At 41.4% G+C, this 24,159-nt stretch overlaps 1 protein-coding gene across 3 annotated transcripts in view; it reads left to right on the top strand.

Annotated features, from left to right (window-relative positions):
• LOC122784774 (septin-9-like) overlaps window positions 1-24,159 on the top strand; it is a 71,992-nt gene that overhangs the window by 13,894 nt on the left and 33,939 nt on the right. Inside the window, exon 2 of one of the 3 annotated variants that reach the window (XM_044050112.1) lies at window positions 1,653-1,715. In XM_044050112.1, coding sequence (XP_043906047.1) covers window positions 1,653-1,715 — 63 coding nt within the window. Of the gene's footprint in view, window positions 1-1,652; window positions 1,716-7,428; window positions 7,534-16,354; window positions 16,666-24,159 lie in introns of those variants that run through there. The other 2 variants (XM_044050114.1, XM_044050113.1) reach the window with 2 other exon arrangements.

Here is a 24,159-nt window from a genome sequence, read left to right on the forward strand (position 1 = left end):
TTCTTTCATTTGGTTTGCTCTCCCCAAAAGTGTTGGACTTAAAATCTCTCTCCCTCTCTCTCTAACTCTCAGCATATCTCTCTCACGCACACACACACACACATTACAGAGGTTTTACTCATAGTCAAACACACTCACTCCCTCCCTCCCTCCCTCCCTCCCTCAAACCAGCTGTCTTCATGTTGAAAACCACAGTGTTTGCTGGCATTATTGACAGAAAATGAATGTCACCGTGTGCGCTGAACTGCGGTTGGAAGTATTTTCAAAAAGAACTTTTAAAAACAGGATGGGGCAACTGACTCACCAGCCACCGGACAAACTTATCTCATGTGAACAGCACTCACTTCATCGGTGTGTGTGTGTGTGTGTGTGGGGTTGACGAGTAGACGACGGGGGAGAAAAGAAAACAAGAGCGTGTGGATGATCTCAGTGAGCTGTGGCATCTTGTTGTGGTGCCATCGTCCTCTTCCAGGAAAACATGAGCTCAACACTTCACTGTCCTGTCAAACTGTTCAAAGTCCTATTTAATGCAGGTATAATGATCGCCGGGTTCAATATCTTCAATTATGTTCAGTATGTTAATATTTGGGGCCACTCTCTCTTCTCTGGGTTCTCCGGTTTCCTCCCACAGTCCAAAAACATGCATTAGGTACATTTGACCTAATACAATTTAGAGTGTCCTGATTGGACTGTAGGTAAATGGTAAAATGGTCTGTCTTGATGACAGTGTTGCCTTTCACCCATTCACTCACACTTTCACCATATGTCAGCTGGACCCTCATGTAGAGGATAAAGCGGTAGAAGATGGATGGATGTTCATATTCGCTCACTGACACAGACTCACACAGGGTCATTGAAATGCCATTATATTTGCAGAATAAAGCAGCTGAATAAACTCAGAGGATCAGTGAAGACAATATAGTCATCCTTTCGGAATCATAAATGTCAATTAGAGGGAGCAGCCTTGACCGGCTGACTCATTAAAAGCGCCACGCTGATTTTAGATGAAAAATATCAGGCAGCTGAGGTCAGCCGAGTAGTTTTGTGCAGTTGAGACGTGTTGGAAAGAGAATAAAAGAATTAAACAGCAGATTCATCTGCACATACACACAAAAAATAAAATAGTAATAATGACTGCATAGTTGTCTCATTATGTTTCATTACCACACTCTTCCACGCTTTGTGTTCCGCATCCAAGTTTAGTTTGAATATTTCCACCGTATCATAAAAATAGACAAAAAAGTCATTTTCTCTGAGGTCAGGAAATAATAACAATAATAACGTAAAAACATTGGTTAACTTTGTTTTTCCACTTGACGAGGAGAATGTGAAGTAAGCCTTCTCTCCTCGCTGCCACTCGGTACACTTGTACGTGTGTTGTGTATTTGATGTTTGGTTCGTATTTATAACAATTTCTCTGAGCGCCAACGCTGAATTAACTCCACCAAACACTCTGCTTCTCAGTGAGTTTTCATTTATTGTAAGCTGTGGGTAAAAGTGTGGGCATCACAAAGGAACTGTGTGAGCAGTTTTTCCTAACGTACAAGAGTTTGTTAGTATTCAATGTGTGTCAGTGACTACAGGACAGTTTTTTTTTGCAGATTTTTTGGATTTTACTCATCCATTCCTCTGACTTTGTCCTCTATTTGCAGCGAGATCAGCCAGTGCTCGAGCGAGACGAACTGAGAGAGAAGGATCCGGCATCACCAGTCCCAGTGAGTAGACTGCACCTTAACACTGAGCGTATCAGGGGTTTGTGCTATCGGAAAAATTCCAGCCGTTTCTGAAAGCTGAGACGTTGCACATCAAAGCCGACATGTGATTATTACGGTAATTTCACTCGCGCTGATGCAGGAAGCCGACGAATCTGCATCTTTGTTGCCAGAGAGGAAAGAGTTTTGGCTTGTTTTTGCACATTGAGACAAAGAATTTTTTTTTTTCAAATTTCAAATTGAACACACAAAATCTGATGTTCAGTGTTTTTTTTCCTCCATTTTAAATTGTTAATACACTATTTGAACATGTAGTAAATTGTAAAACAACTGGAAAAACTGGGGCGAAAAAAACACATACTCACAGGATCATTTTCTGGCCCATGTCATCCACTCAAATTTGTGCCACGTCTTCCATTTTGTAGTTCTTCACCGTCAGCATAAATCATTGTGTAAGTCAGAGTGATTAACCCTGAGCAGAGACATGAGGCAATGGCTTTCCATTTCCTGTCCATATAACAGCTGATAGCAGGTGCAGAACAGATAAATGATTGTGATAAAGACCATTGTCATACAATGACGTTACTTGTGCCTCGGTGCACATGCTGAATGTGGACAGACTAGTCCAATCTAACTCTGTGCTAAAGACCAAGTTTCCATTCACTGCTTTTGAGCGAATATTGCCAGTTGGTTCATTGAAATAAACAGTGGGTAACGCAAAAAATCCAGGTCACCATAGAAGGATAAGAAGACGCTACGCTACATTAATAAAGAGCTAAAAGCAAGATCAAATATTGTTTAATTTCTGCTGCTGTGATTATTGTAATTTTTGCTTCCTCCTCACGGCATACACACCACCACTCATCTGCTGTGTCCGCTATTTATTTTCAGTGCAGTGAAATAGGATTTGATTGATTTTTGAACGTCAGCCTTTATTTTATGAAGCTGTTTCCACAGCACATTTAACTTGTATATATTTGACAACTTTTCCACCTCCGTCAAGCAAAATAAAGTTGTGTGCATTTACACAAACGCACATTAAAAAAAACTTGTAGAAATGCAGCCATTACTTATTCATTCTTATCCCCACTATTTATTTTCTGTTATCGACCTACCCTGCCAGAGATTTTTTTTTTCTCCCGCAAAATTTGCGACAATTTTTCTGATGTACATAAAAACGCGGTGTCTGTCTGTTTGTGCACACACACACACACACACGTGAGTTTGTGCCGACGTTTGGACTGAGGTTTCACCAGTGAAGCATCTTCTCCCAGTGATAAGAGCCAAGAACGCCTGCACCACAAAGACAGAAAAGACACTGAATAAGACACAGTGTGTGTGTGTGTGTGTGTGTGTGTGTCTGTGTTTCCAGCATGCAAGTTGTGACTGGAAACCCAAAATAATCTTCTTGTGTTCACTCTCATAGATTATACAATCTCCTGTGAAACAGGATGCTGGTAAAAATGAGTTCTTGGAAATCGTTTTCAGTGATGTGCATTTATCCATCATAGAGCTGACGGGCCATGAGACAGAACACATACGCAACATGAGAGTAATCATTGACGTGAGTGAGTGATCATTGGTATCCTCTCTGCAAAACAGAGTCATGTGTGCACCCATCGCCGTGTTGGTGTTTATCTTTTTTTTTTTCTGCACAAACCAAAACAAAGACTCAACTCGCTTGATTTGTGCTGGGAGGGAATCGCTTTCTTAATCTGCCAAAGCATCTGGAGTAAATGGGAAATAATTGAACTGTCAAACTACCAGTCATTCAAATTTGCCCCCCTGCACACTTTCTAAAGCCTTGCTGTTACAGTAATTCCAGGGGGGGGAATGTATGGACTTGTATAGAGCTGACTGCATTGGTGTTCAGGGTTTCCACATCCTTTTACTATAAACAGCTAATCCAGGATATGTATGTGTGTAATGTAAACGTCTATTATTCCATGTTCCTCCAGATTAGCGCTGGAATTTAGTTTTTTTTTGTGTCATATTATCGACGCTGACACTTTATTGCCACAGTAGCAACACTGAGTTTACTGAGCGTGACGCAGAGTGCGCCACCATCGCCATGTACCAGCAGGATTTCTGACTCTCACTGATAACATGGTTGTCAGCAGACAGAAAGTACAACAAGATTTTAGCCTCTTCTATCTCACACTATCTTAAGAAAGAGCCACTGGGGAAACGAGACGGAATAAAATATATGTATCTCTACCGGATGTGTGTGTAGTTTCTTCTGAATCAGAAAGACACACACACACGTCAAGAGACACATTCATGTACCAACACAGCACATGCACACACAGGCATACGACATACGAGTGTATGTATACACATACACGAGTGTTGGGGGAAGTGCTTAGGGCTGAGGATAAGGCCGTGCTTGTCAGCAGACCTCCCTGACATTGATGCAGTCGCCACAGGGTGTGTGAGTGTGTGTGTGTGTGTGTGTGTGCGCACACGTTGTCTGTGCAGGAGATGCCCCGCACAAAACATCTGCCAACAGGGCAGATTTATGAGTCTGGTGGGAGGATGCTTTACTGTAACCTCAACACATGCACACATTTACCCACACTGTGTCTATTGTTAATTTGTGTGTGGTTAATTCCCATCTGGGAGTCAGCAGATCCTCTGACACACACACACACACACACAATGCATATATCCTTATAAGGGCTCGCATTGATTTCTACAGAGTAATAAACCTCAGAAATTAGGTCCTACACTGGGTTTTGGTCTCCATGAGGACTTATGGTCGCTAAGAGGTGACAGATACAAGCGCGCAAACACACACAGAAACACACACATATTACCTTAACCTTAACCTTAAAACCAAACGTTAACACTCAGAAATCCCTTTAAATGAATGCCTTTACATGGTCAAAATGTCCTCACAAACCTACTACAGTACAGACATACACACTCGCACAGGGAAGTGAAATAACACTTTAATGTATTGTAAAATAATACATTAAATACATTAACATATGATATCATATTATTAAGAGTCAGTGAGGTGTATTTCGCCTCATCTCACTGGGCCGTTTCGTTTCGTCATCTTTCTGCATTAAACATAATGCCATGTGAGAGAGACTGTGGTCACCTTATTGCAGAGGTGAGAAAAACAAATGTGGGCAAGACCAATGAAACCTCGCGGCTTCTCGAGAATTAACAACAAAACCATGAACTGAAAGTGAGGAAGGTACATTGTTATTTATTTGGCGGACTGTAAAGCCGACGTGTTTTCAGTGTTTATAAGCAAATTCATTTTTAAATATGTGTACCTTTAACTTTGGTGTGTTGCAGATGATCAGGATTTCATATTTTGGCCTTTTGGTGTCGCCAAAGTGCACTTTATTTTTCTTATTCCATCACCCATTTGTATGAATGAATATACAGAATAACGAGAGTGAATGTCTCTGACTGGACATGAATACACAAGGTGACTGAAGCAGTGTGTGTTGCACAAGACCGCAGACTGACATGTCTGAGTGTGTTTGATCTCTCTATCAGTGCTCAGACGCTCGCTTTGTGACCTCTGACCCCCAGCGCAGTGTGAGGGACATGCCAGGTGTCAGAGGTCGTCTGAATTTCCTGAACACAGAGACGGCTCCAGACTAAAGCATGATTTAAAAGACGAGGGCTGGGGTTTCACTGACCTTCATGAATGCATTTTTCCTTTCTCACTCTTTTTAGTTCTTTTCCCTCTCAGGTTGCATTGAAGATGTCATGCATTTTCTTTTAATCATTATTTGAATTCATTAATTGACATTAATCAGTTAAACGTTAATAATAAATTATAAAAGGTATATCTTTTTCTTTGTTTAAAATGTAAACATCGTCTGTGGAAAAAGCAGCTTTGTGTCTCCCTGTCGTTAAAGACGGATTTTAACTTGACTATCATGGGAAACATGGAGTGTTTAGACCCATTTTGAACCTGCAACCATTGATTAGCTGTCAATCACACTGGTGTCCACACATATGTGCCGTAGTTCATTATTATTGTCTCACGTAATTTATGAAACTGGCATCATGCGCTATTTAAGACGACCTGACATGAGTGATTGAGATCATTAACTTCTCGGGAAAACCTTTACTGACATTTTAAATCAAAATCAAATTATGGAGAAGCTAATTTTTGCAAAGACTTTCATTCAAATGGATTGATTTGTCTATATTATTTTACTTTCTGATTAGCTTTACTATGGACTATGGTAGTGATATACACACTCCATCACAATGACAAATGACAAAAGTTGTCTTCACATCCAGTGACAATCAATCAATCAATTAATTAATTAATCAATAATCAATCAATCAATTCTTAACTCTTGTTGGACAGTAACAGGTGATAACTATTGACATAATCCAACCATGGTGATTTATTGCTGTGTGTTGCGTTCACTGACCTGTTGTAAATAGCAGTGTTGTTCCATAGTACACACACTTCATTACTGTACTTAACTTTGTTATTTATATTTCTAGCAACTTTTACTTTTACTCTGCTACGTTTCCCCGAACTGTCTTTGTTACTCGTTGCTACCAAATTAAAATCAGAAGAAGAGTTGGTAATGTTCCGTATTTGTATAGAGATTTTCTAGTTTTGATGAGCTGCTTTACACTATTGTTTTGTTATTCACCCATGCGCACACTTCAACACGGGGTTAAGTGTCTTGCTCAAGGGCACATAGCAGAGCCAGGAATTGAACCCACAACCTTCCTGTTGAAGGACCACTCGCCCTACCACTGAGCTACCATGGCTCAGTCCTAACTCCTCATTAAACTCAAGTACATTTTTTATCGGAAAATAACTTTTGATACTTAAGTGCAGTAAATGTCACATACTTTAAGACTTTTACTTCAGTAATATTATAAAAAGTGACTTCAACTTCTACCAAAGTCATTTTCTGGGAAAATACTTGTACCTTAAAGTGTCTCTTTAATACAAGACTGATTATTAGTAAACTCTGGTTATCAACAGAAACACTAGGTCAATTACTTATTATTTGTTGTCACTTAGTTTTACTCTTACTAGTTTTACTCATATTATTAAATGTTTTACATTGTAATTCCAATGACATAATGAACACACTTCAATTAACCATGTTTTATTCTTTGTTTAACTAAGACAACTTGAAATGACTATGTCATTTGCCGTGGCCCGACAGGCTTTGGTCAATATCCATACTCTATAATGACTGTCGCTGGACTGGACTGTCATCCTTTCACACACCTACAGCAGCACAACTGTATGTAATTCATCATATGGAGGTCTAGACATCGGGATTGAATGTCTTCGTGTATCACTAGGTATCAAATGAATCCAGGCCACAGTGCAAACTTCCAAGTAAGTGAGCACAAGAGTTTGCAAGTCCAGTGGGTTATTTTAGTCCGGGCATGTCACATGGTGGAGCTAATGGTTTCTATTTTCAAGATACAATGCTGCTTCAGTCTCTTCAGGCTGATCTGGAGAAAGGAGAAGAAGGAGAGAGAGAGAGAGCGAGAGCAGTGAACGCAACATATGATCAGCACATGGGGATGTCGTAATTCTGAATTCATTAGCGAGACACACTGAAGGAATCAAGTGGGAAGGAGGGAGAACTTAGAGCCCAAAGGGAAAGAGAGAGTAAGGAGAGGAGGAAGAGGAACAGAGGGAGAGAGGGACAAGAGAGAGGGAAGTCCAAAAAAGTCAGGGAGAGGGAGGGAGGGAGAGAGAGAGAGAGAGAGAGAGAGAGAGAGAGAGATTGGAGTCAAAGAGCAGACACTACATGTGGCTGTGGAGGGAGTGATCTGGTTATGGAGGGGGACAAATTCTCAGGTAAGACACACTCTCATCTCAGATGAGGACAAGCTTCTCGTCTGAATGGAAAACAAAGAGCAGTTAAAGGTTCTTCCCTCTGATTCTGTGTCTCCTCTCAGTGAGCCTGCCTCTGTTTTCCCCTCTTTGGTATTTTCCACTCTCTCATTCTGTCCTGTTTGCTTAGTGTGTTGCTCTCTTTGGGGTTTGGAGCTGGAGCAGGGAACTCTGCAGGGTTTGCTCAGCAGCTTAGCAGACCTGTTTTCGGTTTATCTGCCTGCAGGTTTTTCTGTCTCTGTTTGTGCCCACCTCCACCTCCACCACCACCACCTCCACCTCCACCTCCACCTCCACCTCCCCTCCTTCACCATCCCATTGTCTTTCTTTAAATGCTATTGTCTTTATAGGTGGACGACCGGTCTCAGTTCTGGTGTGTGTGTGTCCCTCTATCCTAACTTTCATTTTATTGTTCCCTGCACAGAAGTAGGTCATTTATTAACGCTGGGGATACAACTTCTGAAGAGTTGATGCAGTGCCAAAGTGACACAGAAACAGCACTTTTTTTTCTTGATGTTGCACTCTCTCTCTCTCTCTCGTCGTCATCCACGTTCTGCCATTCTTCTGTGGTGTGAAAACAGGAAATCTATCTGTTTGAACAGTACAACTCTTGTCCCTTGTGGCTCTGATCCCTCTTAGACCAGCAGTCAGTCCATCTTTAACTAACTGAACGGACGGTTCTGTCTCTGGCCAAGAGTAAAATGAGGCAAATTACAATGCTTACTTTTCCAAACTGCCCTATTTTCCCTGTTGGATGCTGTAAACTGCACGCATATTGAACTGATAAGAGTTTGTGTGTGTGTGTGTGCATGTGTCTGTTTTATGGATGTTCGGGGGAAAAAAAAAGGTCATTGTCATGAAAACAAATCTTAGAATGGTGAAGTGTCTGCAGCAGCATGTGCATGTTGGCGTGTGTGTGTGTACTTATATATGTTACCTGTGTTTGTATAAAGCACTTTTCTAGTCAGAGCCGCCTTTCACTACAGTTCTGCCATTCACTCATTCACGCTCATTCACTCACGCTTTCTTACAGCTCATGTACTCTATGTCGTACCCATTCACACACAGGCATCCGGAGTAACGTGGGGTTTAGCGTCTTGCACAAGGACAGAGCCGGGAATCAGACCCACAGTTTTCCAGTTGAAAGACGACCCGCTCCTTAAGCTGCTTCTCTGGTGTAAACACTGACCAGAACCTGGTCCTAATGAGGCAGAGTCTGATTTCTGAGGAACTGGACTGTGTTTAGGTCAAGGTTAGACATGAACTGGTTCAGGTTCAAATGAATGGACTGAAGAATACTAGCTGTGCAAACCTCTTTCTCTCTCACACTCACACATACTTTCTTACTTTCTCATTCTGGCCCCTTGTCTGCAGGTGCTTCCTCCCGGGAGCTGTAACTGCTTCAGCGAGACATACGCTTATGTGAATGTTCACTGGGGCATTTTGAACTTAGCAATAAGTGCTAATAATGTTTTAGCCGACGCACATTTGCGACCTTTATATTCGTACAGTACATCAGCGGGCGCTGTTATCCCTGCACACAAGGCAATCACAGTGTTGTACTTGTAATTTTCATTTGAAAAACAAATTTAGAATGATTGCTATGCACTGATAAGATGTCCTCTTCAGTCCGTAGAATAAGATGTGCATAGGTGATTCCTCTACAGTGATATTTTGACACGCATATTTCCATTAATTGTTCAGCCCATAGTGTTTAGTATATGACTGTTCACACCTGGCATTAAAGTGATCAAATGTGGCTTCAGCTATGATAAATTCAGACACACACTGATGTCACAGGTGACAAAATTTGTCACCTTTGGTAGCTGAGTGAATTGAAGCACTCCTCACGCTAACATGAAACAACATTTTAAACTCTTTCATCAGTAAACATCCACAGCTGTGATGTGTTGTGTCTTGCATTAACGTTACAGTGTTATACACTGAACCTCTGTTTTATTGATGCATTGATGAATACTGTATTCTAATGAGAGAAGACAGGTGATCGGATCCCTCGTGACAGTTTTATCAGTTTATCAGTTTTTATCAACTGACTTCACTTCTCGCTGATTTTGTGTCTCCTGCTTTGGTGTTGTCGTTGATTTGCAACACTCTCTTTGTCTGCTTTGTTTTCTATCCCACGTGAATCTGCGCACGGCGGTGATGCTCTCAGCGGAAATTGTCCATCAGCCACACAGAGACTGTGAATAATGGAGCTGACGTGTCCCATTCATTCCAGTCTGAGTGAGGTCAGCTGATGATGTTAGAAGTCTGGATGACACAGCCGCAGTCAGCTTGGACGGAACTCATGACTTATCGAGTATCTTCAGCTAGTTTAGGGGGATAACATACGGTGGCCCTGAAGTGCAAATCACTTCACTTCACATTTTCTGCTTTTGTTTTTCTCTTTTAAGTTAATGTTGTTGTGTTTTCTGCTTTTGTTGTTGCGTTTTAAGTTAATGTTGTTGTGTTTTCTGCTTTTGTTTTCTCTTTTAAGTTAATGTTGTTGTGTTTCTGCTTTTTGTTTTTGCATTTTAAGTTGTTGTTGTGTTTTCTGCTTTTGTTTTGCATTTTAAGTTAACGTTGTTGTGTTTTCTGCTGTTGTTGTTGCGTTTTAAGTTAATGTTGATATGTGTTTGCTGCTTTTGTTGTTGCGTTTTAAGTTAATGTTGATATGTGTTTGCTGCTTTTGTTGTTGCGTTTTAAGTTAATGTCATTGTGTTTTCTGCTTTTGTCTCTGTGATTTAAGTTAATGTTGTTTTTTCTACTTTTGTTGGTGTGTTTTTTCCTATTTGTGGTGGTGATTCGCACTTCAGGTTCACCGTAATAACTACCTCAAAGCAGGCTTTAAATACTATACATTCAGTGAAAAATAAATGTTTAAGTTCCATATGTAATATACACTTCCTCCACCAGGTGGTGGTGCTGAGTTGGGTAATTCAAAAACACTCATTGAAAGCAACAAGTTTGACTGTGTGCTACTGTCATCGCCAGTTTTACTCTTTTTTTTTAGGAAAATCAATGTATATGTTTTAATAAGAGGAAATGTAACAAAGGAAACTGTGGCCATGTTCCTTCCTGGTGAAACACCATTGGTGTTGGGGGGGGGGTTAGTTACCATGGTAGCATGCTTAGCGGAACAATATACAGTATAAGCACAAAGGGAACAAGAAGGATGGCGATCACAATGCTGGCTTATTGGTGTAGTAAACAGGGTCATTACTCAGCGGAGCGATGGCGAAGGAGGTGGAGGCGGGATGGAGAGAGAGAGAAAGAAAGAAAGGGGGAGAGAGAGAGAGAGAGAGGCCTTCTGAGAGTCACGACTGATGGAGGACAGCTGCTCTGTCTATTTATCAGGGAACACACACACATGTGCAGGCGAGTGGTGCAAAAAAAAATGCACTAAGCAGAAGCAATTGAGGGGATATGTAAGCGTGTGTGTGCGTGTGTGTGTGTGTGTGTACTGTGTACTTGCGCCATATTTCCAACAGGTGTTATTTGATTAAAGTTAGCCGAGCCTGGCTGGGTGCTGCTGTTTAACATTTGGCGGAGGGCAGCTGCTGTCACTACAGCTGTGCATATACTTTACTGGAACCATGTGCACTTTTGGGCCACATATGGGTGGGGGTTTTGTGTGTGTGTTTGTGTGTGCGCACATGCGTGTGTACTTGTATTTATTCCCTTTTTAGATCATTTTCTGGCATAAACACTGACCCTGTCAGGACTAGGCCAAAACCTTGTTCCAATAATATACTTTATTGTCACTGAAAGAAAATACAATGAAATTCAGTCGCACTGTCAGGATGCCGACTCATCCTGATAAAATAAATACAATAAGTGATGCATATATGCTTCACACGATCCAGCATGCAGTCATTGGTTATTGTTGTTTTTTTAGGCTGTATGAATGAATGGAAGTCAGGGCAGTGTCTTCACATTTACTAAATAAACTGTAGTTGTGTTTGTCACCTTCAGCTGTGCAGGTGTTCACCATTCTTTTTAGCTGTCAGACACGGACTGCTGTGTCTGCCGTTGCCATTCAGTCCCACATTAAATGCCAGACACTTTCTGGGTGATGTTTACACAGCCAGTGCTGCTGATTCCATTAGTCATGCTAACACTGACTGCACTCTTTCTGTGTCTCTTTGTTTCTTTATTTTTCTCTTACACACATATTTCCTGCTTCCTTGCTTCCACTGTGATTCAATTCCACGTCACTACCTGGCACACCTTTCCTCGCCTTTCCCCCTTTCTTTTTTTTTCTTGTCTTGTCCATCCATCTCTCCTCTCTGTCGTCCTGAGCCAGGTACAGCTGCTTATTGTGAGGGTTGCCATGTAAACAGAGCTGCGGTAACTAGCCAGCCACATCCAAAATATACAGTGAGACAAATGAACAAGCACAATAAATGTACGCATTGCACAAAACACACACAGATTTTACAGTTTCCAAATGGCGACTTGATACGACCTGACTCATGGCTGAGTTTTCGGCATCACGGCTAACAAAGCTTTTGTTGTTTTAGGACGAATTCAACAGGAAGCTGGAGAATCCTCTGCTCCTGACATCTTTAAATAACAATGATTCTCTGAACCAGAAATGATACATTGATCATTATTCATAACATATAACCCTCATTTACTTGACTGCCAAATTACATTTTTATACAAACTTATATCAGCTCAGTCTTTTATATCACCTTCTGGAAACTCACTTAATAACTTGTCATGTAGAAGTGCTCAGATTTGAAAGAATGAACATATTATTTCAAAGTATTCCCTTCTTTATTTCTACCATCTGCTTCCTATCTGGTGTTGAAAAGTGGATTAAATCTTCAGGGACATTCCTGACTAATGGATTAAGTGGTAAATAAACCATGGATAACTGTTGCGATTTATTCTTGACTGCGTGCATCAAAATGAGGTTGTTTTTATTGGTGGACAAAGTTGCAGCTCATGTAAAGCTGCAGCCATTGATTCAAGGGTCCGGTTGGATCTGTGGGTTTGGATTCCAGTGAAGCTGGATTTCAGAATCAAGAGAGCTCTGGATTTCTCTCCACTGGCATTAGAAGACGGGAGGAGGTGAATTGGTGCCTCGGAGGGTGGGTCTGTGTGTGCTTGCGTGTTTGTGCATGTGGTAAACGACCGCTGACCTTTGCCACTCAGGTCTATGTTGTCTTGGCATTGCCCTAGCAACTGCCACACTGGCTGAGCATCTGTTTATACAAGTCCCACTCGGCTGCTCTCATTTTTCAGGTCTTAGCAGGGCAGGAGTGGTGGTGAGGATCTGGGTTTCTTTAAGCGGTGACGGCTGTTTCTCCCTCTCTCTCTCTCTCTCCCTGTCTCTATATACTACATTGCAATGTAACACCAGCAGCTGCCCATTCAAATACAATACAATGTACTTATTTGTATAGCTAAAACTTTACACTATTAATATTCTTTATAGATCGTAGTGTTTTTAGTATCATAATATTAATTTTCATCTGTTACAGTTTGTCACTGATTGATTTTCTTTAATAAATTGCATAAACTTCAATGGACGCGTCACAGTTCAGGGCCAACTCAAGCCTCATCGCTGCAGTTTTCATTTTAGTGTTTTATAGTCGCAATTTCTCTAAATTGAATGGGACTGTGATTACATAACATGTACAACTAAATGTTTTTGGTCAGCTGCTAAATTTCGCTAATAAGATACAACAAAATGCTTGGCCAAAAGGAATCGAGCCTCTCAGAACAGGACACAGCATTCAAACACTCCAAATTAAACTGAAACATGTCAAAACCGTGGGTTGCAGAAAACTTGCAGAAGCGGAACTTCTAATATGTTTTGAAGTAAATTGACTGCTTTTAGCCATTTCTGTTCATCATATTAAAATAAATATCTTGATTCTGGGGAGACAACAATAGTCGTCAAAAGTAGTCACAGTACATTAGAAATATATATTATATACTGTTATATACTGCCCACTACACAGCTTAATCTCACAGAGAATCACACATTGGTTCACTTGGCCTGAATGCGAGAGCATGGCTGCTATGACATAATTAAAATAGTTTGCAGAATGAGGCCCAAACAAATATCCTGGTCCTTTCCCAGTGTGACAGTTGTTACAGCAGATTGGATTAGCATGGTTGGGACTTGCTGGGGCATGCAAGGTTATGCAGTGCAGGGAAGTGTATTTCTCTCTCTCTCTCTCTCTCTCCCTGTGTCTTGTTGGGTGCTGCCCAAATGCTGTCACTCACCTTAGTGTATGCCTGCTCTTTTTTTTTTTTGCATGGATGCATCTGCTGTACACATACTTGTTGTCTGTGTGTGTGTGCATGTGTATATATGATGATAATATGAGTGTGTGCTATGGGAGTGGAGGAATCTGACACACGTGTGCTGTGGGATTAGGGTGTGTCCAGATCAGGATCCCCCCCCCACACACATGTCTCCATCTTTATCTGTTTCCAGATCACATTACTGTAAAGTTATAGTGACACAGCAACCAGCACCACCGTTGCCCATAGTGACGGGTTGTATTTATAGGTGCAATGCTGACCTCTGCTGGAGGAAGTGACTCAATATCAGATGTTGTGTGTGGCGCTCACAGCTCAAATCTCTGCTGATTTCATTGACACTTCGCTGAGCACACACCCAACAAATGTTCCCACTCAGGCAACAAAGGAAAACAACATATTGCCTTCAAACAAACAAACAAACAAACAATCACGCCAAAATGAGTGCTTTTACTTCTTCGTGGCATCCTTGCCACCTGTCGTGGGGTTAAAGATTTCCAGGCGTTGGTCCAATATTCATTAGGACTAGTGTGTTTCCTTCCACATAGTCATTGTTATTTCATATTATGTGCTATTTTACATGGTTCAGTGGCAGGGAAATGTGGTGTAAAACAAATCTCAGAATGCAGGTTCTGGTCCAGTAGATGTATGTGTGTGTGTGTGCGTGCACTGGAGCACATCTGTGTTTATGATCACGTAACATGCCTAACAGGAAAACGTCGCTTACGCTGATTCCAATGTAAGCAGCAAATTTTGCACTATATGCTTGCCAGACACGCAAGGTCGAAGTCCCAAAACCTCATGATAAATAACACTTCGGACATCAGCTGCTGAAGAATTTTTCCATCGCTTTATATTTGAGCTCACGTCCAAATCTGTTTTCATATCTCTACTTTTTTTTATCATCTGTCCATACTAATTTATATTCCTGCAATTTTTATTTCCCAGTGCTGCCTTTACTTTTGGAAGCAGTTTACGTACATATTTGCTGCTTGGAAGTAGCTGAATCCAGTTTAGTTTTGGTGCAGGGGCCAGTGTTTTCTGTTGTTGTTGTTGTTGTTGTTGTTGTTGTTGTTGTCATTGGCCTGTGGCTGATACAGTCAGGCTATGCTTTTGTTGTCTCTGGGCAACTTCTCATTGGGTTTGATCAGAATAGCACAACATTCATTTTATGGTCCCTTCTAGGGCTGAAACCATTACTTGATTCATCGATTATGTATCGATTGCTAAATGAATCGTCAACTATTTTGATCATCGATTAATCAGTCAGAGTGTTTCTAAGTCATTGGAGAACATCATCCTTTCCAGGCTTTGAGAAACACATTTTATGGACCAGACGATTACTCGATTAATCGAGAGAATAATCAACAGATTAATTGATTATGAAAACAATCGTTAGTTTCAGCCCGAGTCCTTTCATAACAACTAAATACACACACTGGTTTGCATAGGTGTTCTTCTTAGGACCCCGTAGTACAAATACTTTGTTACATCAAACTATCTCGTTACTACCAAATAAAGTTGGTAATGGTCTGTATTTATATAGAGCTTTTTTTGTTTTGATGAGCTGCTTTACACTACAGCTTTGCCATTCACACACTTCAACATGGTCTTGCTCAAGGACACATATAGACTACCAGAGCCAGGAATTGAACCCACAACCTTCCAGTTGAAAGACAACTCTCCCTACCACTCCCTACATGGCTCAAATCCTTACTCTTCACTTTTTTCTGGTAAGATACTTTTACTTTTACTCATGTGTCCCTTTAAGGTACTTTACACAAGACTGCCGAAACTTAACCAGCTACTCAGAATTGAGGTTCTGTCTCATTAGGACCCAGTTTTGGTCTCCATGAGGACTACTGGTCCTGTCAGTGTTTATGTCTCCTAAAGAAGAACACACACACACACACACACACACACTGACCACAGCCCCAGTCCACCCTTCCCCCTCCGCCCCCCACACACAGCGGCTCATTCACATGGTCATTAAGTCATTAGGCGACTTATTTATTGATGCTTGCCTCCAGAGCGACTGAGCATGTCAAAAGATCTACTGGACGTCGTCGCTCTGACCATGTTAGTCCATAATATGATCCGGCGTCCTCTCTGTATTTATTTTTCCGTGTCTACTGTCACTTTTCCCTTCGTCGAGATAGAACTGGACGTACGTGCATGAAGAAATCCCACTCATACATTTTGACTATATGCGTGGTTCATTAGTTTGCTGACTAAGTGTGTGAGTCATGTGACTGAGCTCACAGGAAGTGTGTCCGAGTGTCAGCATGGACATAATTTGCCTGGCCCAGTCAAAAATGAGGGCTTTCATAGAAAGGAGCCAGTCTGAGAGGACGGCTTCAGAAGGGGAGGGAGGTTTGGGAGAGAAGGGCGGAATGGGGGAGGGTTGGGGGACAGTGAGCTAAAGGGAGAGAAGGAGGAGAGAGGAGGGGGTGGAGGTTGTCATCGCTAGCTCATTCCAAGCTCTGGAAGTTGAGAAGGAGGAGAAGAGAAAACTAAGTTGCTGCTTTCAGAAAGAGAGGAGAGACAGGGAGAGGGTTTGGATCAGTGAGCCTCACAATCCTTGTGTGGTTTTTTTTTTTCTTTCTCTCCCCTCCTCTCTCTTGCACGGACTCCTAATTTGGGATTTGTTTAAAACCGGGACTGTGCCTCAGGAAGACTTTTCCTTGCTGGGGAAAGGGAATCCTGCTCCCTCTTCTCTCGCATTATACACAAACGCACATACACACTTGCTCCCCAAAATGTCTGATTCCTCTGTCAACGCTCACTTGGAAGGGATCATATCAGATTTTGAAGGTCAGTTTCTTGTGCTCCGCTGCTTTTTCCTTCTTATAGGCGCTCTTTCACCCTGCCATGAGGAGACTATAGATAGTTTCCACATGCTTGATTGGATCGAGTGGATCTTGGAGGGAAAAAAAAGAAAAGGAGAGGGTGTAGGTTTCTTTGACGTCTGTGGTGAGCTGTGGTGTTTGGAGAGGGAAATTGTTCTCAGAGTGTTGCTTTTTGTGGCTCTTTAACTTTGTTGTGATGCATGGCTGTGGGTCACTTTGTGTTGTCATGTCCTGTCTGTAATTGGGTCAGAGTTTTGGCTGCGTTGGTCAGAGAGAGAAAACAGCAGTCAGTAAAGTGTTGAGGACCCTCCACTGTTTGTATACTGTATGCATGCTGAGGAGGCAGCTATTGACTGATACAGTTGTGAGGGGAACACCTGGCCCACCTCCCCCCTTTGCCCCTTCTCTCGTCTTCCTCTTCATCTCTTTTCCCCCGGCCCACAGTTTCTCCTGTCAACCCTCTCCTCCCACTCCCCTTCCTCCTCCTCTAAGTCTTCATCCTCTGGCTGCACTTCCCCTTTTCCTCTCTCAGCAGCTTGTCCATCCTCGCCCGCGGTTGCAAGGAAGAGGATGGGGGGGGGGGCAGTTGACAGGCTGACACCTTTCCCCCAACCTGTCTGTCTATCTGACTGTCTGTCTCCCACAAACACATAGCCATTAGGAACGCATCCATACTTGTCCGGGGCTGCTCCTCTGTCAACACTAGTTTGCTTGTGGTATGTCTGATGAATTTCTCGGCCTCCCTCTGCCTCTCACCCCATCTTTTAGTCATTTAAACTTAGTGCAGCAGAGCAGAGAGATAAAAAAAGCGAGTGTGTTCTAACCATGTGGCTCAGAGTCATGCTTTTAGGCGGCCCTCGCTCATGCGGAACACCAGCATAATGGCTCGCCGTTGTGATTGTCAAGAATGTGTGTTGCTCCTGGTCGGGCTGAATGTGTGGCAATGTCACCACCGTGCACACTGATGGATTACCATCTGTGGCTCGGAGACAACTACATGTCACAGATGCGTAATATTTTGAACTGTTTTCTTTAACACACGTGTCACAGATTGTGCCGCGAAAGCTGATTTTAAAAGTAAACTATGTACATGTACTAAAGCAATATTATTGAAAAGTTAACAACCGGATTCTGTGAATACAACACTCTTAATAATATTATAATATTAATAATAGTTAATACAACACTCTTTGGAGGGTTGCTGCTACAGCCTTACTTGGTCTGGTATGATCAGTATCTATGTTAGCGAATCTAATGTTGTGTTGTGGACATCACAGAGTCACAACCTGTTGACTGAATTGATACACTTCGTTTGAGCATTTATCATGATCCACAGTGGCTCTGCCATTCATCAGTATGAATAATTAGATAATTATGATGGCTGTATTTTTAATCTTTGGATGTGAAAGGCCACAGTGAAGTATTGATAATGTACATGTATTTTCCATGCACAAAACATGTTTGAATAACTATCTAATCGTAATCCCTCCTGGGATTTGAAAATTTCAGTAGGCTGTGTCGTGAAAAGTCACCAGACCCAGTGGTAGTTTTGAGTGAGTATATTTGCCATGTCACATCACTGATTCACTCTGTCATGCCTTTGGTTGATGACGTCTGTGAGAGGCTGAGAGAGACAGGAGGCAGGAGTTTCTTGCCCAAGGCTGATGACCTAAGCTGTGACCTCAGCCTCACAAACACACAGATCATTGACCGAGCCACTGGGCTCTTCCGATGGGCAGAACAAACACTCACACACACACACACTGAGTTTCACACAGCTTCATTTTGTACCACTCCTTGAAAGAGATCTGTTCTTTTTTTATTCTCCTGCAAACAGCCCCTCGTGTTTCCTCCTCATCTGAATGTGATGAGGGCCGGCACAGAGTGAACAATGAGTCGCTTAATGACTCAAACGTGAACCAGATATCTGTTCAAGAAATGGGACCAACAACGTGTGACTGTTCTCTCCTCTCTCAGCTGATCTCCTTTCCTCTCATTTCACTGTGCTGGATGTGAAGGGCAGTCCGATGGTCCAGTGAGAGGAAATTCCACAGGAGGAGATTTCTGTGGTGGATGAAAATGTCGGGGTAGGCAGTGGAGGAGTAGATCTCAGCACAGACGGGCCTTTTTTATTTTCTTTACAGATCACCACGAGGCCCAGCATGGCACTCACCAACCAATCACACATTTGCACAGTAATGAAAGAAAGCAGTAATACTTTACATTACACTACAGTAACAACATGGTCACAGTGTGGCAATAGTACTATAACACCGTCGTATATGTAGGACAAATCTGCTAGTGTGGTAATAAGGAGATCATATTACAGTAATACAGTAATTTTATTTAGAAAGTGATTGACAATGACAAGAACCACAGATTACTGTCACTGTAATATTTTCACACAAAAGGTTTTGTAAATCAAAATTGATAATAATTGTTCCATAATTATAAGGTTGAAATTCACCACACACTTCGTCCACTGTCATTAACAATGACTTTATTTTTAATGACTATAGAAATGGTAGAGATAGTACTAAGTAGTAATACTTACGATCATGTTAGTTCCCTATTAAAATAATTATCATACTATTTCCATATTGTTACTGTGCTGTAATGTAAAATGATACCAGTAAAACTAAGATCTATTACAAATGTGTAAAGTAACTTCCTGATCCTGATTCAAAGCCTCAGAATCTGACTTGTTTATAACCTGGTTTTTGTCATACTCATATGCCAAGTGATTTTAATGATCTTTTGTTGGGAAAGTAACAAATGAAGTAACTCTTACTGAAACTGTTATTAGAGGAGCACTGGTGTAAGTGTTTCCTCTTGTCCAGGGACAGATTTTTAAATCTCAGTCTTGTGACAAAACGACAGCAGGAGCCTCACAGAGCTTCCTCTGGAAGAGGCTGATGAGAACTGGTCTCGGGAGTTTGCATCCTTATCAGCATTATCAGTGCTGCTCTATACCCACAGCTAGGAAAGGTTTCCTGCTAATGACGCCAGTGCCACTGGTGCTGCTGGGAAGCACCGAGGGTCACGCTGAGGTAGAGTGAACACAGCAGGTCTTTGTTATTCTTTAATGTTACTCCTAGCTGTTTTTCTCCCCGTCGTACATGGTGAGCAAAATTTGCACCGATGCCTACCACAGGCAAGATCCCAGAGTTATCGGTTACCCCGTTGCTGTGGCTGAAAACATCTGTGTCCTGATGAAAGATTTGCTTTTATTAAATGAGAAGAAACTGTTTTTTTTGTGTCTTCAAGGGATGGACAGTGTCTACAACTGTAATAGACACCTCCAGGAAAAAAAGGGTTAACCTTTACAGCTATTTAAGAGCTGAATGCTGTCATTCCAGATGGTTTATAAGCACAGTTTGACATGCAGACCCTGCTCTGGTCACCTGCCTATTTTTTTTTTTTGTCAGAGAAAAGATGTGGGTGAGCGAATGTTGAACTGACTGTATTTTTAAATGTAATCATAATGTTGCAATCCTTAATATTTTAGTTCTGGTCGTTTTATCCAGCAGTTCATGTGGGATCAGGACATGTGGTATAACAATAACATGGATAACAATAGGGCTGTCCCAAACGACTCATTCTCAGGATTATTTTTACCATTTCTTTCAATGAATCTAACAATCACTTTGCTGATTAACAGTTATTTCCCGATGATATAGTTTATCTCTGAACAAGCTCCCTGATTTTTTAGCCTCTTAAATGTGAACATGTTCTGCTTTCTTTGAGCAAATCATTGAAAGTGAGTTTTAAAGTTTGGTTTGTGGACAAAATATTACATTGGAGAACGTCATCATTTTGAGGTTCGCCAAACAACTAATGGAGTTGAAGCGACAGACGAATCAAGTATAAATATATTATGTATTTATATAAATATAATGAATCAATTGATTGTTAATATTGAATTAATAATCAAGCAGCCCTAATTCAATTAATATAACTAGGGCTGCAACTAATGATTGTTTTGGTTGTCAACTACAACTATAATAAGAGGAATGATATATGTATCCCACAGACCAACTACCTAAAGTAAAGTGGAGGAGTTTAGGGAAATATGATAAATAGGGATGGAAGAGTACCACTTTATCTGTCCGATATCCGATCCAGTGATTTTGACCAGTATCTGGCCGATATTGATACTGACCGTTTCCCATCCCTAATGATAAACTTTGTAGCTCAGGTGTTGCTATAAGTATTATTTGTTACCGCAGAGACACATGGTGTGATGAGCTAAGGTGCTCCTTAGGCACGTACTTAAAAAGAAGAACAACTATTATAATGTGTTTTATTGTCATGTGTTGCGTGAGACAACGAGTCAACGCTGAAGGTTCATTAGTGTGTGTTTTAGCTTGCAGACTCATTCTTCTTCTCTTTTTTTGTGTGTTTGTGCATCCACTTGAGCACATGAGACAAATAAATTGTTGTGCAACTTAACTAAAAACAGATCCATGGCACTAACAGAGATTTAAAGCCCCACAGGAAACTTTTAGCTCTCACCTTTGATGGCGAAGTTCAAGTTTTACAAACTTCCTACTGAAGTGACTTTCAATTTCCTTGAACAGCTGAAGACAAGAGTCAGCACGACGTAGTATTAACCCGTTCACCTCATTTACTATCATGCTCAGGGAGTCAGAGGGAATTTCCATGTGAAGCTCAGGACAGTACAGGCTACAGTGGATAACAAAATAGCAACAGCATGTGTTTTCCTGGCTGTTTGACCATGTTTCAATGCACAACACGGGCCCAACCCTCATCTGACTGAGTGTTAGCGGAAAAACATCATGCTTGGCTGCAGTGTTTTCCTTATTTGGAGGTTGGAGATTCAGCATGTGAACATGTTTACAGTATATCACTGAATCTTCAAAGTACATTTCATTTCAATTCCAGGTCAAAAGACAGGTAAAGGGAAATGGGGAGTCAAAGCTAATGGAGAGTCACAGAGAACCAGGGTTAACACTGGGTTCACGTCGCTGCTCGTTACTTTATCTCAGCCTGCAGACTGGAAGCTCTGTGATCACTGCTATCACCTCACAGCAGCAGCAGCACTTCAGAGACATCAAATGGATGTTTTTCCCCTTTGAAAATACTACACGTACACACTACGACACAGACACAAACAGACAGTGCTGTATGCACAAAGGCAAATGTGCCAACGCACACAAAAATACATTTCACACACATCTAATGACACAGAGAGTCTACAGAAGCAGAGAGTATTCTTTCACACACACACACACACATGTCTAATGATGCAGTGAATCTACAGACACATGACTTAGATTATGGGCTACAACTGGAGCCGATCAAGCCGGATTTGCTTTACTCTACAAATGGTTTTAAACACACAAACAGGACAAGATATAGAAGCACAGCGGACAGCACCTCGGTCTCAACTGTGTCTGTGTTGCGCTCTTTTGTCGCCACAGAACAGGCACAACCACGCAGTTAGCACAATTCTAGACAAACAGGTCATTAAATCCCAGCCAAACAGAGTTCTTAAGTGGTCTGTGGCACTTTGAATATGCCTTTGCCTCTCAGTGTCAGCGCTGCTCTATCTTGCAGTTAAAAGCTTTGCATCTCACATAGCCTGAAACAGCGCAAGTTGTTTTAATTGAAGGCCTTTGTGCTTCATTTCCTGTCTTGGATGTTTTAATTCTGTTCTGCATCAAATGAATTTTACATACAAACTTAATTGAGTAATTTCCCGCTAATTTCTTACATTTAAGAACAGCGGCGCAAATATTCACTGTTCAATATTCAAATGAGGGTCAGGGGGTGTTGTTGGTGCCAGTCCCAGCTGACATAGGACGATAGGCGGGGTACACCCATAGGACCATAGGAGAGAGACAAACAACCATCCTCTCTCACGATCAATTTTAGAGTGTCCAATTTGCCTAATCTCCAAATGAACATGTTTTTGGACTGTGGAGGAAACCGGAGAACCTGGAGAAAACATGCAAACTCCATGCAGAAAGACCCTGGTTAAATTATCATTTTTAAAAGGCAATGTAACCAAATCTAAGCCATGCAGGAGTGGGAAAAAATTAACATACAAAATCTGACTGGACTTTGGACATGCCTGCACCACACCAACCATGTGGCCTCTTCAAGGACAAAAGACATGAGTGATATGTTTAATGTTAGTGACAAGGCTTTTTCTTTTCCTGTCTTTTGGATATTAGACCACAATTTACAGTATATCTTTATGTCTTTACTTAGTTTACAGCTTTTAAGGTGCTGGTTAATGAGATTTCTAACATTTGCACAAAGCTGAGCAGGCTAGTTTTTCCTGTTTCTATAGTTTCTATTGTGAGTTATGGCTGTACTGTTCAAGAATGCATTGTGATTCACCAGTAGTGTTCTCAGATTTTAGGTGCACGCAGGAAGCTCTGCTCACACCATCATTTGTGTAGTGACAGCTGAGTTGTGAGGAGTGGGATTTCTGGTCAAGGAAAGTTTAACAGCGATTGATCCAGTATTGATTGTCTGAAAAAGGAAAACTTAAATAAGTATTTCACATTGCAGTTAGCAGCTTCTCAGCACACCCTCTGACATCAGACGAAAAAACGTGCTGAAACAAATTGAGGATATGGAAACAGAGAGTTCCAGGAAGGTTGTCTTCCCCACATACTGATGCTAGGCTTGTCAGCCTTAAAGTAGGCCAGAAGTCTGTGCAGGCTCGGGTGTTTATCTGGGACGGGGGCCGCATTGCTCCAGGACTGGTTGCTGGGAGTATAGCTGAGGTGAGCAACCCTCACATATAACACGGCATAATTGTGGACAGAGAAAAAAGATTCATCAAAAATAATAATAAGCAAAACAAAAGGCTGGTGGTGGCACACTGGTGTCTAACCGCTGTAAAAGGAGAGAGCTAAAAAAAAAGTACAATAATCACCACTATATAGTTTAATATCCATATTAAAATATTGTTTTTGTATTGAGCAAAGGCACTTTGAGATATAACATAGCAGAGCACCTGTGCTGCTCATTAGCTGTGGATTATCTGGAGTTTCTCCTGCTATGTTGCACTCACTCAGACATTAAACAGACATTATACTCCATCTTCAGAATCTTCAGAAAATCTCCGGAGTAACTTCTGCAGACATCTGTGCTCATACACACACACACAAAATGTTTGTGTGGCATTCATAGTGTGAACACTCAGACTTGCATTCAGTAGCCCCTTACCTTAACCCTAAACCCTTAGAACGCAGAGCATTTAGGCTCTATGTTAAAACGTACATACAGAGGCTATACGAATGTGCAATATAGAGTGTCTTATATCTTCTTTTTCAGCACAACCTATAGGCAATCTGATGACATTATTACTATATGAAAATACCTGAGCAATAAATACTCAAAAAGTTTTTACAATCGTATTGAATTTGTGAAATTTACAAATATGTCATGGCTCATTATTATGAACAAAAATAAAATAAAA

The sequence above is a fragment of the Solea senegalensis genome, linkage group LG19 (genome assembly GCF_019176455.1).
Source record: "Solea senegalensis isolate Sse05_10M linkage group LG19, IFAPA_SoseM_1, whole genome shotgun sequence".
NCBI classification, from domain to species: Eukaryota; Metazoa; Chordata; class Actinopteri; order Pleuronectiformes; family Soleidae; genus Solea; species Solea senegalensis.